Source organism: Glycine soja, chromosome 11, assembly GCF_004193775.1.
Source record: "Glycine soja cultivar W05 chromosome 11, ASM419377v2, whole genome shotgun sequence".
Classification (NCBI taxonomy): domain Eukaryota; kingdom Viridiplantae; phylum Streptophyta; class Magnoliopsida; order Fabales; family Fabaceae; genus Glycine; species Glycine soja.
The window spans coordinates 39843304-39858085 of NC_041012.1; the positions used below are offsets into that span (position 1 = coordinate 39843304).

General features: G+C 33.7%; 2 protein-coding genes across 5 annotated transcripts; one reads left to right on the top strand and one right to left on the bottom strand.

Moving 5' to 3' along the window:
• Nucleotides 1-811: 811 nt before the first annotated feature.
• LOC114373285 (probable E3 ubiquitin-protein ligase LUL4) lies at nucleotides 812-12558 on the bottom strand. The gene is made up of 4 exons (XM_028330783.1): nucleotides 12045-12558; nucleotides 3628-4214; nucleotides 2044-2557; nucleotides 812-1284 (listed from the first exon to the last, which is right to left on the bottom strand). The coding sequence occupies exons 1-4, from the start codon at nucleotides 12519-12521 to the stop codon at nucleotides 1171-1173; spliced, it is 1692 nt and encodes a 563-aa protein (XP_028186584.1). The 5' UTR covers nucleotides 12522-12558; the 3' UTR covers nucleotides 812-1170.
• LOC114373861 (ADP-ribosylation factor-related protein 1-like) lies at nucleotides 5659-9837 on the top strand. Of its 4 annotated transcripts, none has more exons than XR_003658481.1 (8): nucleotides 5659-5815; nucleotides 6382-6593; nucleotides 6682-6822; nucleotides 7931-8039; nucleotides 8176-8237; nucleotides 8739-8842; nucleotides 9023-9459; nucleotides 9540-9837. XR_003658481.1 is itself a non-coding variant. In XM_028331414.1 (7 exons), exons 2-7 carry the CDS (start codon nucleotides 6501-6503, stop codon nucleotides 9126-9128), a joined length of 615 nt encoding a protein of 204 aa, XP_028187215.1. In that variant the 5' UTR covers nucleotides 5659-5815; nucleotides 6382-6500; the 3' UTR covers nucleotides 9129-9827. The 4 variants fall into 4 exon arrangements, 2 of the variants coding, with proteins under 2 accessions (XP_028187215.1, XP_028187217.1); XR_003658482.1 differs by having other exon boundaries at nucleotides 9023-9228; nucleotides 9301-9827; XM_028331414.1 differs by having other exon boundaries at nucleotides 9023-9827.
• Nucleotides 12559-14782: the final 2224 nt, after the last annotated feature.

The following is a 14782-nucleotide window of genomic DNA, read 5'->3' on the forward strand; positions in this document are numbered from 1 at the left end:
AAACATAAAGGGAGAATTAACAAAAATTAAGGTAGCAACGAAAATGAAATTTGGAAAGTAGGACTATCAAGATTATTTTGTATATCGTTCAAAGACAGATTTTTTTTTTTATATAGAATGACATTTTGAGCAATAAAAAATACACTCAACAATTGCCCTCAATTTTCTCCTTCAACAAGTCGTTCAAAAGTTTTATTTTTTACATATAAAAATATTATTCCATTACCCACTCATTACCCCTCATAAAAATTCATTTACAAAGACATGAAGTGTTCTCCTAAAGATTAAGCATGAAACATTCTTCTGAAATTGAAAGTCAAGCGAAGATTAAGTTATATTGAAACCTCCTAGTGGATCTCAAAAAACAAAGACCTACAAAGGAGAACGAGACGAAAAACTACATTTAGATGGATTTTTTTTTCTTTAATTCGTGTACCTCTTTGGTCCTTCCAACCAAACAGTACCTTGCAACACATAATATTAATAGCTCACAAACGCTAGTATTTGCAACATACGAGTTATCATTCAGTTGAAGGAAACCACTGCGAGTTTTTTTTTCTTTCAATTCAGCAGGTTTGTTGCTTCTCCGATGAGTGCCAGGGAAAGCTTGAAATGCTGTCTGGAGCCCTTGAAACGGCAAACCAAACACGCTATATCGTGATATATGTTTGGAAAGGTAATGAGAAACGGGACGGGTGGAGGGACAACTCTGGATTAGTTTACATCACATCAATCAATATGTTACATCACACTAATCAGAACACCCAACACCTGGAATTTGTTTCAAACATCTATTATAGATGATAAAATATGAGATAACTTTCAAACATAATCCATTATGCATCAAACCAGGTGTTATTTCATTTCTCCCTTGTTTGGCAAATTACTATGTAAATGATCTCTTAAACACCATTAAGACAAAAACTATGGAAAAATGATCACCTGTACAATAGATGATACGGGAGGAAAAACATTCGATCACTAATGATCTAATTTTCCCTCAAACACATCACACAAAATCTATAAACAGATTATTGACTACAATTTACAAAAAAGAAAAAAACAAATTGCTATATAATAGCTGACTGCAGACATGTAAAAAGGGGGTGAATTTTCTTAAAAGGAATTTATTGGGACTGTCATGCAACTTAGCATCCGAAGGAAAAAATCTCAATGATCGCCATTGTTCACCTTGATCTCTATAAGTTCCTCAATAGACTGACGGCATATAGGGCATTTATTGGATTGAAGTCGATGAGCATTTGCACACTCACTGCACATACACTGGAAAAATACAACAGATGTAATATGAGAATAATCAAATTAGAAAATGAAAATAGAGTTAATTTCGATAAATTTCTTAACAAGTACCCATGGAAGAAGAAAATAAAATAAATTAAAGTGGTAAAGTGAATTAATCTTCTTGCATAAATTAAAATTAACTTGTACACCTTAACTTCTTCAAAAGTCTTAACTTGGCAGAATTTGACATTCTTACCTTGCAACAATACGGTTTTACAATTGAAAAGCTCTCATCAGTTAGAAGTTAATCCAAACTGAGCAATAGTGTAAATAATATACACAGACATGAGACGACATTGCTACTACCTGTAAGGATCTTACTACCGAGCAATTAGTATATTACTGGCCAGGAAGAAACAAAAACACTAGGTATTCATTTCATCCACAGTATAAATGTAAGTGCTGATATTGTGATCTGTGATTTTAAAGAATGTATGTGTGATCACATGACACACTACAAGCTCACAACCTTAAAAACAAATTAAGAGGGGAAGGCAGGAGAGGAAGAAAAGAAAAATTAAGGTAATATAAGAATCACAAAACACCCATTTTACCTTTTAGAAAACCTAACAATGAGCTCATTTTAACATGGGCAATCTTGTGCAAAATACAAACTATGATGTATTCTATGAACCATAACACTGCTATTATCCGCATGAACCAAAACTTGTGCTAATATCTTGGTTTCTTCCTTTAAACCGGTCTATTCTACGTATAAGTAGATTTGAGATGAAATCTTACCATATGTCGACAAGGTAAAACAGCAGTATCCTTTGGTTCAGTCATGCATATGACACACTCCTTCCCAGGATCATTGTCATCAAAATCAGCTGCGGATGAGTTTCCTATTCCATATAACTCCCTCAACTCATAACGAACACCATCAATCCACAAAATCTGCTTAACTACTTTTATTAGGAATGGACCAGCACCATTACTTTTCTCTAAGACACCTTGAGTTATTTGCATGTGAGGGGATGCGTCTAGCAAGGAATCACCAGGAGTTTCATCTTCTGAGGTAGTTTTCAAACTTGTTTCAGCACATATTACTAGAGGAAAGACATCTTCTCCAGGTGAGGGCTTTGAAAGATCATCCAACTCAAAGAAGCCTAGGTCAATTCCTGTTCCTGAAGGCTGAGCAAATTTCTGGCCAACTCCTTTCTGAAAGGGGATTCTGACCGGCTGAAATGCCTCGGGATATAATGGAACAAACCTACATTTTTCTTCTTCCTTGGCAAAGTATAAGATAGTAATGCTGCCAATGACAAATATAAGGAGTAGAGAAATTAGAAAAGCTAAAATGTTTCATAAAATATGTGAATAATCCAATATTCACTCAATCTTCAAATATTATCATCTTACAACAATCATTTCATATGATCAGTCAATCAAAGTAACAAATCAATCACAAATTCAACCCATAAACTGTGGTTTCTCACTGGCATTTCATTGGCACTTGATATTGTATGCTTGCTTTTAATACTTATAGGTTGCTGGATCATCCTATCAGTGGAGGAGAGAAGTTCTTGCCACTAACTAAGCATTTTAATTCAAGTTGAGAGTCAAAATTGGTCCCCTGTCTTAACTCGTAAAAGGTATAACTTTCAGAGTCCAAAAGAATCTATATGATTCTCCAGATTGCTTGACATGATAAATTGGTACTACCGAGCACCTTAGACATAAAGTCCAAATCATTGGTGTTACCAAGACGAACAAATGAAGCAAGAAGGATGTGGGGAAGAGGTTGATCTCAGTTCTTCAAACCCAATCTCGAAATAACTAAAAAACGAGAGGGAAAGGTCAAACAATAGGTGCATTTCAGGGTTTCTAATGCAGAGTGAGATAGCAGCAACTAGAATCACGAAATGGAACACCATTGACCTTGCCCACAATCCAAAGAAACACACTCCCCTACAGCTCCTCTATCACACCCGCCTGGTATTGATAACTATGAATCATAACATATTTTTCTGTAACCTGCATAATGGAAATCTTGCAAATTTCTTTTCAAAATTCACGAGTATTAAAGATATAGTAATTGAATAAACCACCAAGAATTTGATCCTTCTAAGTATTACTCTATCCCCTAAATAGACCCTCAGGTATTGAATATCCATCGGTTCAATACTTCAGTCCCAGAGTTAATATACTAAAATTAAGGGATCAATTTGAGGGGTTTCTCAATTGGGAGTTTATTCTATAGCAATTCAATCAGTATCCTGAGTTTGCGCGTTATCTAAATTCATGAATTGTAAATCAATCCATCCATCCATCCACACAGCGCAGCACTAAATCAAAGGGCTAAGAATGAAGAAAAACCGTTACCTGCCATCGTAGACAGCATCGAAAACGAAGGAGAGAAGATGAAGATCGGGGTTATGGTCGTCGACCTCGAGGCGCAGGGTGTCTTTGTGGACATTGACGTAGTTCCTTATCTTCTTGGCGGTCTGGTGGTCGACGTAGGGCGGAGGAGTGGGGGCAGCAGGACGAGGGACGGGCCACGCGGCGAGCTGGGGCTGGGGCTGGGGGTGGTAGTAATGCTGCTGGTAGTGAAAGCGAGGGGCGAGAGTGGGAGTGCCGTAGGAATTGGGGTTGGAGCTGTAATAGAAAGAAATTGAGTGGGTTTGTGGTGGTGGCGGCGGCGGCATGGGAGGGGGAGGGGCGTAAGGGGTTGCTGAAGGGAGAAAGTAACCTTGCGGCTGCGGTGGTGGTGCAGGGTGGGATTCTGTATGGTAGTAGTAAGAAGGGGGTGGAGGTGGTGGTCGGTTTTGGAGGTAATTGTTTCTTCTTCTGCCACTCCATGAGATACCCATCAGAATCAGAAACAAAGAAAGAAAGAAGAAGATGAAACAAAAAAGAGGTAGCTCCGAATCGGATGCGTGTTGTGAGGGAAAATGATGTCTTTCTTTGCTCTTTCAACGCAAAATACTACTGCTAAGAGGAAACGCCTTGTTATTATCATTTTTTGTCTGAAAATTCTGTTATGTATTTTGAACAAAAATATTTTTGAAATTTTATCAACTATAAATTTTTATTACTTTCTTATTCTTCTTAATCTAGTATTTTTTATCTTTCTTTTAAATTAAATTTTAATATTTTTAAATAAATTATCGTTGATTAAAAAAATTATATCATAATATAATTATTTATCAGAAATTTTAAATATAATATATATTAAAAATAATTATTTATTAAAAAAATTGTGACCACGATTTGTAAAACATTTTTTATTTTCAATCCACTCATTTCATTTTGATAAAATACTTTTTACCAGAGAAAAAAAATTACCAAAATAAGTAGCTCAATTCAACTAAGATGTCCCACAACAAATTTAAAAAAAGTGAGTTTATTTAATTTTTTTATTAATTATATATTATTAGTATAAAATTTATACATAGTAAATTAATAAAAAATTTATTGTCAGTATAATTTTAAAATACTTTTTTTAAAACTCAACATAGATTTATAGTTAGACCACAGCTTGAAAAATAGTGCTTATTTTTTCTTTATTTATTATGACTCTAAAAAATACCTTGAAAATCAAAATGGATTAAAGATACATGCAGTGACGTAATGTTATTCCACTAAACGCGTTTCTGTTTACTAATAGTTTTACTTCTCTTAACCACCAGGCTACCAAGGGATCTAGAATGTTCGAGATAAAAGGAAATCTCAAATTATTTTGATTTTTAAGTCTTACATTTTATTAAATCTAATATAATATTATTAAAGATGTATAAGATAGATCGAAAGAGATTTTTTTTTTAAAAAAAATATCTACAAATAATGTTATTGAGGAAAAAATTATAGATTAAAAAAAAGAACTTATACAAATACTGTTGTTTAAAATAATTATCTTAATTTATAAAGAAGATTAATCAAGTGTTAATATTTTTTTATAAAAATAATCAATTGTTAAAAGTAACTTTGTATCACAGTATAAATTATTTATTACAAATTTTAAATATAACATTTATATATTCAGAAGTATTTATTTATTATAATTTTCTTCAATATATATTTCATTACAATGATTAGAATTTAATGGCAAAGACTTATTTTCTTTGTTTAGGACATAATTTGTCAAACCGTGCCAATGCAATTGCTACTTGCTAGCACTCATAAATGATAATGTAAAAGCATATATTATTATGATTGCAAAAAAATGTTTGTTTCTTCAAGAAAATAAATGTTTGTTAAAAAGAAAGAAACGAATCTGACACACACACACACACACACACATATATATATATATATATATATATATATATATATAATATTGTTAGATTTAAATTAATGTCTAATGATATAGGACGGAAACATTGGTTTAGTATTTTTATATTTTTATTTTATTACATTTTATTTTACTTGGATCCTTAGTTCTTTAGTTCTCCTTCTCCTGCGAGAAACAGAACTTTCAGAAGCGGAATCGCTCACTATTGATCCGATTCCACCGTCATCGGATCTTTCTGCAGCCACCGTCTATCGCACTTCGTTGCCGTCATTGGCGCCGGTAAACCTATTCAACCACTCTTCTTTTCCTTCTTCAATTTCCGGATCTGTTACTACTGAATTGATTCTATCGATTGCGGTGGTTCCGATGGACTGTGATTTTCACAGTCTTGCATCTCTCTCTCAATTTTCTGGAAATTCGAGTCTTATATATGTAAGTAACTTAATGGTGCATGTAGGTGTGTATGAATGAAGTGATAAGAACCTAAGATCTAACGAAGCGTCATTCATAAGCGTCGAATTAGAAACTCGTGATCGGGAAACTACTTAATTGAAAATTAAGGATAAAAAAATCACTCGTTTAGTTGTAATGTTGTTCAATCAAGTTTGTCCATTGCCGAATTGAATATTGGAATTTTTCTGACGAGTTTAATTTTTATGTACTGTAAGGGTTTTTTTATATTTTTTTTTACAATAACTGTCGCCATAATTATGAAAGTCAATAAACTTTCCTTACATTATAGTTTTGTGATTGAATGACAATGTAAAAAATCATTTACACTATTTTTTTTCAAGTAACTCTGAATCGTGCTTGTTCGAGGCATCTTACAAACTTTGCTTGTGCAGGAATTCTGAATGTTAATGAATTTGTGAAGTAATGATGAGTGGAAGAGCTATCCAATAACATGACATGAACTGCAAATTCTTGTATACTTGAAGGTTAAGACAGCTTAAACAATACAAGGATGTTTTCGTTGTTTTATGGACTATGGAAGTACTTGTTCAGCAAGATGGAGCTTCATGTACTCATTCTGGGGATTGACAAGGCTGGCAAAACGGTAATACATCTTTTAAGTGCCATATATTTAACAATTCACTTAACTTTGTTGTGTTGCTCTGAATTGCTGTATAATGCCTAATTGTTAGACTTTGCTGGAGAAGATGAAGTCGGTGTACTCAAATATAGAAGGCATTCCTCCTGATCGAATTATTCCAACAGTGGGATTGAATATTGGTCGCATTGAAGTGGCAAATAGTAAACTTGTGTTCTGGGACCTAGGAGGTCAGGTATGGAAAAAAAAGGCAAATATTATCTATTTTAAGTCCTGTAAATATGTTACTCGGATGAATTGTTAGTGTAGCTTATGTGCTGCTTGTTTAAACTCTTCCATTCTAGAAGCTCAGTAGCTAAAGCAATCATCATCTACATAGTTGCTGAAGTGTAATTTTCTTATGCTTCTGTATATTTTTAAAATGTGATTAATGAAAGAACAAGATGCTATTTTGCTTTTCAAAATTTCCTTTGGGAAAGCTATCTCTACTAAACTAGTGTTTGTGTTTGTAAAGTTTATGTTCACTATTTTCAGAAATAACAACTACTAGTTCATTAATGGCTATATATGTTGGGTACCAGAGTAACAAAATAATATCTCACAACTAAAATAATAGATGAGAAAATTAGGAATGGACACAATATTTTAACGTGGAAAACCCTCAACGGATAAGGGAAAAACCATGAGCAAGATTAGAGTAATATTTTACTAAGTGGAAGAAAATTACAACCTCTCTAAATATAAGGAGAGAACAATTACACACACACTCTCTCTTGTAATAGGAGAATACAACCCTCACTCAAAGAACTCTCACAAAGAATGGAGTACTATGTTTGTAGTGGGATGCTAAACAAGTGAAATGGGATGGCTATTTATAGGAGTAAAACTCCCACAGCATGTAACTCCCACCTACCCAAGTGTAGAAGTTTTCTACATTCCCATTAATTGTGCCGAATAACTTTTGACTTGTAAACCACAAAATCAGCTTCTGGTACGGTGGTTTTACAATATATTAGAACCGTTACTTGGACTAGGCAATTTGGACCATCAATTTTACCCTATCCCTGTTTAAAGCCTGGGTTTATTTGTTAAATTCGACTATGCTAAAGGAGGATTTGTAATTGAAATTATGCATGGACAACTGATGCAACACTTCATTTTTAATTGTAAGCCTGTATGCTAGCCGGAATAGAATGTATCATTTCATGCGATGCACGTAATTGGCCCCCTGTATACTGTTTTTTCCTGATATTTCGCTTCTTTTTATACCATTCTTTTTGTGTGGTGTTAGGGAGGGTATAAAATATGTAATAAGATAATAATGTAAGTTCCCCTATTGTCAGCCTGGTCTTCGCTCAATATGGGAGAAATATTATGAAGAGGCACATGCTGTAATATTTGTTGTTGATGCTTCTTGTCCGTCACGCTTTGAAGATGCGAAGTCAGCACTGGGTTAGTGAGATTTGATTTTAGTGTTTGCTGATAACTAAATAAATACTTCTTAAAGGTGTTGGCTCGCAGTTGTGATAATGCTAGACATGACAAAAACATGGGACAGTGATGATTTAATAATTGACTTGTTTTCCAGAAAAGGTGCTTCGGCACGAGGATCTGCAAGGAGCCCCTCTTTTGATATTAGCGAACAAGCAGGTGAGTGTAACTATTCTCCCCGTCCTATATAACCTTATAGCATGCCTTATACTCTTGTAAATGTGTCAAATAAATCTAATTTAATCTAGTACTGATTATTCTTGCTGTACATGTTCAATGTCTTGTTTAATATCCTTATCCATGAGGCATTGGTTCTGCTTATCTGAGCACTATACTACGGTTCTGTCAGTACAAGATATGTTTATATATTTCCCTTTGTTTTTTCTTTAGGTGGGTGGGGGATCAGCAAATGATGATTTGTTACCAATAGCATTTCAAATCTTTCTGTTAACCTGGTTCTTTTTTCCGATATACAAGTCAATTTACCCTCTTAACTTCATACTGGAAATTCATGAGTAATATAGTACGATAGTATTCTATCTCATCCATCTATTGAGGTTTCACCATTATTGTGTCCTCATTTGTTGTCATCCCCCTCCTTGTCCTCTGATGAGTGTGTATTTGTGATGCCTGCCTGCTTGACATTCTTGTGATTTGCAGGATATTCCTGAAGCAGTATCAGCTGATGAGTTACCTCAATATTTGGATTTAAAGAAGCTGGATGAAAGAGTTTTCATGTTTGAAGCTGTGTCAGCATACGATGGGTAAGTAGTTGCATCAACTTTCCAAAGTTTAATCTAACTTGATCCGTTATAATTTCAATAAAGATGGAGATATCTGAAGTACATGCTCTTGCACATTGTCTTTGAAGTGAAAAATTACTGTTAGGCATATATCGTAGCACAGGCACTTAACTGAAGAGATTTTCTTTTGAAATGTTGCAGAATGGGGATTAGGGAAAGTGCAGAATGGTTGGTGGAGGTGATGGAGAGAAGCAAGAGGACTGAAATGTTAAGAGCGAGGGCAGGTGCAATGGGTGCAGGTCCCTAGAAGGGTCTTACATTAAACTGAAGTTATTTCTCGGTTCCTTTATATAGCTTTGTAAATCCAACTTGAATTATACATGATTAAAAGTCAGTGAGCTGAAAAGGTAAAAGAATAACTTGGTGTTGCATTAAACTGAGCCTTGAAATTTGATGCCATGGTTTAATTTGTAATACAGCCGTTTCATGAGAGGCTCAGTCTCCACTCTCCAGTATCTCTTAGAGCAATTTTTCTTCTGACATGCCTTGTAAAAGCAATCTGTGAAATGATGGGCTGCGCCGGAGGGTTTTCTGCTTCTGCCTCCGGGCATACTTTTGTCAACCCTAAATTGTAATTGGTACGGTTTCTATTTGACTGTATTAATTTACTTTCCTATCTGTAACATTGTATAAGCACTGCTCTGCCATATTGTTCCAGGTACTTGCACTTGGTATTCGGAGCATATATGGTATATATGCAAAGGGACACTTGGGTTGTAGCCAAAATTTTATGGGAGTAGTGTGATTGGGGTGGATGTACTTACGTTTGATTTCCATGCGAGTCATGCCAGAGGAAAAGTTTGGTTTAACTCTGGAAAAAGGGCAGAAACAACAAACAGAACTAAACTTTCTTGGTAGGTCATTCACCAATATTATTTCGCAATGCGTGTCAAGTATTTTGTCTTCTCTCGAGAAAAAACGTAGTTATAAAACTGATTTCTTCTCAGGTCTCCAAATTTAAACCATTGTAGGTGTTTATTACATGCTTAACTACGCCCGACGGCTGACTCTAACTAATATTTTGACGAGACTAATTTTGAAATTTTGGTTTGGCTAGATCACAATTCATAACCCGACTAATAATCAAGTTGTGTTAGCCCTAACTCGTTTTGAGTAGTGTGAAATATATAAATTTGTTTGGATTATAGATAGGTAGGGTTCAACTTTTATTTTTCTTCTCTTAAAAGGAAAAATTATGCTAAACTCATTTTTTGACAGTTTTTTGAAATAAATAAATAAATTATGCCAATAATTTTTTGAAAAAAAAAATAGCTTTTCTTTTCTCTCTGACCTCCTCTCCTCTCTTTTAAATAGTTTTTACTTTATTTTTGAACTTTTTATTTTAACTTTTAAATTTAAAGTAACTTAAAAAAACTGCCGAATATTAATCATAATCAAGTCATAAATATTTTTTGCTGAATACTCAAATTAGTCTGAAAAAACTATTGGAAGCATTTTGATTCCTATAAAAAAGAGAAGAAAAAAAAACTAACCATTTAATCCCTCAATATATGAATATGGGACATATTTGTAATTATGAGGAATCATTTAATGACTCATTTTCCTTCAAAAACTAAATTAGTTCGAGTGACTTTATTCAAGGATCTATATTAAGTATTTAATATCAAATTTTAGTCTAACAAGACTTGACTTTAGTAGAAGGGACTGACTTGCTAGCCTCTCACAAAGCGATAAGTTACAATTTAAATCCCTATTGCTAGGAGAGACACCACATTTATTGTTTGTCTTACTCTGCAATGCCATAAACATAATCATCGACTATAAATGATATTCCTTCCGATATTTATTATAAGTTCTAATTAATTAAATTCATCAGATGAAAAAAATTGGTTAATTTACTTGAGAGTATTAATTTTGTTCTAAGTAATATTTGTTTTTCAAAACTATTTATAGAGGTAATGAAAGGAGTATTTAACAAATTTATTAACTAAATTCATAAGAACTGAAAGAAGTATTCATGGTAAACAAAAATAGAGGAAATGAAATTGTCTGGCTTGTAACATAACCAAAACTCAACTAAGAAAAGGAATCTGTTTTCTAAAATCTGAAACCCAGTTCTCATTATACCTTCAAGTCAGTATGGATATTGGACCAGGTTGGATCTTGAACAATTAGAGAAATGTCATTCTTTGCTTTTAGTAAGCCTTATCTAGAAGCTGTTGGATGAGTTTCACCTTGACTTAAAACAAACCAATGAATTTGTTGCTAGAAGGATGAAGTACCAAGTTGACAAATATATCATTCACTGTTCAAGAGAAGTCATGATCTGTGTTTACTATTGCCTTTAACAATCCCACTCTTTTAGTTAGTTGAAGTGTATCACTATCACGTTTGTAACACACTTTCTTCTGTTAGTTAAAATTTATGAAAGACTACAAAATTACTAGTGGAACTCATTAAGTAAAAAGACTCATAATTGTGATTTTCAATAAATTTCAACATTTATTGCTGTTTTACTGTTCATATAATTGAAAAAAAAGAAGTTTGGTAGCCTTGGTTAGCCTTGAATTCCATGTACCGATGTCTGAAGTTAAGTCATTTCTCAAAGTTGGCAAACCAAAATTAGGGCCCTGCACATAAAAATCGGAGTAAAATACATCTGCTGTTTTTGCAATCAAGGTAAATAAATTTGAGTCTTACCTGGACGTCGAACTCTACTATAAAACATTTTTGTCCAAGGACACATGTACCTTCTCTGCATATAGCTTCTTGTACAGTCAAAGATGAAAAACAAAAATTGAACGTTAATTTAATTTCAGAAAAGCTGAGAAGTAATTCTTGGTACTTACAGAGACATTGACACAGTAAACCCGTTAGATTTAAAGTATGATTCATCATTCTACAACATTGACTCCCAATTGACGATGTGTTATGACAAAAACAACATACATTAAGTGGGTTAAAGAACAACACTTTCAAAATCAGTCTCCTGAGTGACTTTTGATATATCTTCAAGGAAGTGGATACAGAAAATCTTACACTTTTTCAGTACATTAGCTAATAATTTACCATGCTCATGGACCTATATTGCATTTTGCAATTAATAACATCCAATTAAGGAAAGCAAGAAGTAAACTTTTATTTCCTACCCATGACAAATTAAACTAGTGAAATAATTAAGCAAGAATTACACTCAAATTCAGCAGAAATCTGGCCTAGTTCTCTTGAGAACTGAAATGCAACCTCTTTGCTGATCCCTCAAGATCCTGATCTCAGAAGAATCCCTCAAATTCTCAAGGCTAATATACTGCTGTTTAACCATCCTCATGGAACCACCCCCTATGTCATGAATCCAAACATAAGGGTGGCAAGTTTCATCATAGTAATACAGCAAACTCTTCAATCCCCCACCATCATTGCCACTCTTACCAGGCATATATGCCTTGTATATGCGTTTACTTCTCAGCCTCTTACATGACCCTGGCTTCAAAGTGTGAACCTTCTTCAGTATTGATCCCACCCTTATCTGCAGCTCCACTGGTCGATCACTGAAGTTCCAGATCCTTGTCCCTAATCCATAGGCTTGAGTGTGGTCATAGCAGCCATCGAAGCAACCACCAAGAGATAGAAGGCTCAAACCTCTCACTTTCCCCATGAGAGTTTCTAACTCCTTAGTCATCTTAAGCTTCCAATCAAGTACCAACGCACGTTTTTATACTACAGGAGCTCCATTTATATGTATATAAATTGCACCAAAAGATACCCATGTAATAAATTTGAGTTCATTTGCAATATTTTGTCAATAGTATATGCATTACGAATGTAACATAATGTAGATTAGTTTTGTTATATTTTACCATTAGTTTAAAATTCATATCAACATTGATTTCTTTTAGAGTATGTTTGAATGAGGGAATTTAAAATTCTGGGAAATTTTAAATTCAAAGAATTTTAAATACTTTAATTGAAATTATTTTATTTTCAAAATTGTGTTTGGATAAAAAAAATTAAAATTACGAAGGTGAAAGAAAATGAATGCAAAGAGAAGAGAAGATATGGTTGATGTACTTTCAAAGAGAAGAATATTGGCGTGGCATAGGGAGTCGCAGGGGAATCGGGACACAACGGCGTACACCACCATACCCGACCACAGCATTCAGTCAACGGCGCAAGGCATGACGAGTACCTCCACCGCGTGATAGGCAACAACGGCTATTCCCTTGACTGATAGGTGCAGTTCTACGTGTCCCCCTACGCCCGCATCCGATCAACGCTCTGCGAGCTCAGACGGTGTTTCTTGAAGAAGAGTATCATCGGCATGAGAGAAGAGTCGCGAGTTCGAGAATGGAATTTCAGGAACTTTCAGGAGGATGAAAGTTATAAAGGAAATACACGAACGTTTTGAAAGGTTCTTCTATCAAGAAGATGATTTCAATTTCTCGTCTTTTATAAGGAAATTAAAATTTCACATTTTTAGTCGATCAAAATTCTGTTTTAAGATTCCAAAATTTTAATTTCTTCATAAAAAAAACACAATCTTAAGATAATAATATAATTTTTTAGACTCACAATGTATAGAAAGTAACTCATTAAGAGTGAAATGTATTTGTTCATATAATTTAAATTTATTAATTTTTATGATAAGTATATTAAAAGTCACAAACAATTATTTCTCATCGATTCATCATATAATTTCTTTTAGACTAATAATTCATAACCTTGTGTTTGGATAAAGGATTTAAATTTTTTTAAGAAATTCAAATATACAACATTTTAATTGCCTTGATTTAAATTTCTTTCATTTTGTAAATATTTTGTTTGGCGGAAGCAATTCAATTTCTTGTATTTTAATTTCCTTGTTTGGATAAAGTAATTCAATTTCAATAAAATTTAAAATTTTGTTTTTAAATATTTATTTAAAATTATCCCAATCAAATCATCAATGCTTCAACACACAAAATTATCTAACCAACTTCATATAACAATAATAGTATTAAATCTAGATATATTATAAAAATAAAGATAAAACATATATAATTTCCTTAAATATAAGACAAAGTCCATATAAATAAATAAAAACGGAGAGAAGACAAGGTTAGTATAATTTACTCAAAAAATATATCATATTATGAGTGTGTATATATTATTTAATATATTTATTCTATATCATGTTATAAATTAAAATACATAATATGAATATGTATTTTTTTATACTGTTTTCATTTTTTCAATTAGATATTCTTAATATTATTTTCATGTTAAAAAAATATATGTAACCTTAATGCACAATTTGGTCACCTTCTGGTACTCGTAGTGATCCTCACCCACCGGCCACCACCAATGACATTCCAAACCCCACTACCCTCTCAACTCCACACGCAGTTTCCCACTCTCATCTCTCCACATGCCGCCACCTTCTCCCCACCTCCACCAACAATCCATCCTCGACGAACGCCTCATCCTCGATCAACTCTCCCACCTTTTCCCCACACCCACTCCCAAATGTAAAAATCCGTTGACGTGTTTTTACCCTCGAAGACAACCTGCGCCGAGTCTTCCTCTAGAAGCTAAACAGCTAGGCTGTAATCCAAAACGTTGTGTGCATGCCACCACAATTAAAATTCATGCTACCACAACATTCACTTTGCTGCCTTGGATTCGGATCCTCGTATGCACAAATACCTTCGCGCGCGGAGGTGTATCTCATGACACTACCGAGCCTCGCTCTCGTGGTTTTCGTAATTGAAGATCGAGTGTGAGAGAGAGAACAACTGGCCTAGGTGAGAGGAGAGAATTTGAAATTTTTACCCATTAGGTAAAATTTCAATTCCTATAATTTTAATCTATTAAAATTCTTTTAAAAATTAAAATAAATTTAAATTTTTTGAAATCTTGTATCCAAACAATTGTTATGATAAGGATATTTCAAATCCATTAAAA

What these genes read in the sequence shown, in the direction of transcription:
- LOC114373285 (XM_028330783.1), bottom strand. Translation starts at nt 12,521, where the DNA reads ATGACTAAGGAGTTAGAAACTCTCATGGGGAAAGTGAGAGGTTTGAGC. An exon ending in GAACTAGGCCAGATTTCTGC is followed by an intron (nt 4,215 to 12,044) that starts TGAATTTGAGTG and finishes TTGCGTTGAAAG; the next exon opens with AGCAAAGAAAGACATCATTT. An exon ending in GATGCTGTCTACGATGGCAG is followed by an intron (nt 2,558 to 3,627) that starts GTAACGGTTTTT and finishes TGTCATTGGCAG; the next exon opens with CATTACTATCTTATACTTTG.
- LOC114373861 (XM_028331414.1), top strand. Translation starts at nt 6,501, where the DNA reads ATGTTTTCGTTGTTTTATGGACTATGGAAGTACTTGTTCAGCAAGATG. An exon ending in TCTGGGACCTAGGAGGTCAG is followed by an intron (nt 6,823 to 7,930) that starts GTATGGAAAAAA and finishes CCCTATTGTCAG; the next exon opens with CCTGGTCTTCGCTCAATATG. An exon ending in AGATGCGAAGTCAGCACTGG is followed by an intron (nt 8,040 to 8,175) that starts GTTAGTGAGATT and finishes CTTGTTTTCCAG; the next exon opens with AAAAGGTGCTTCGGCACGAG.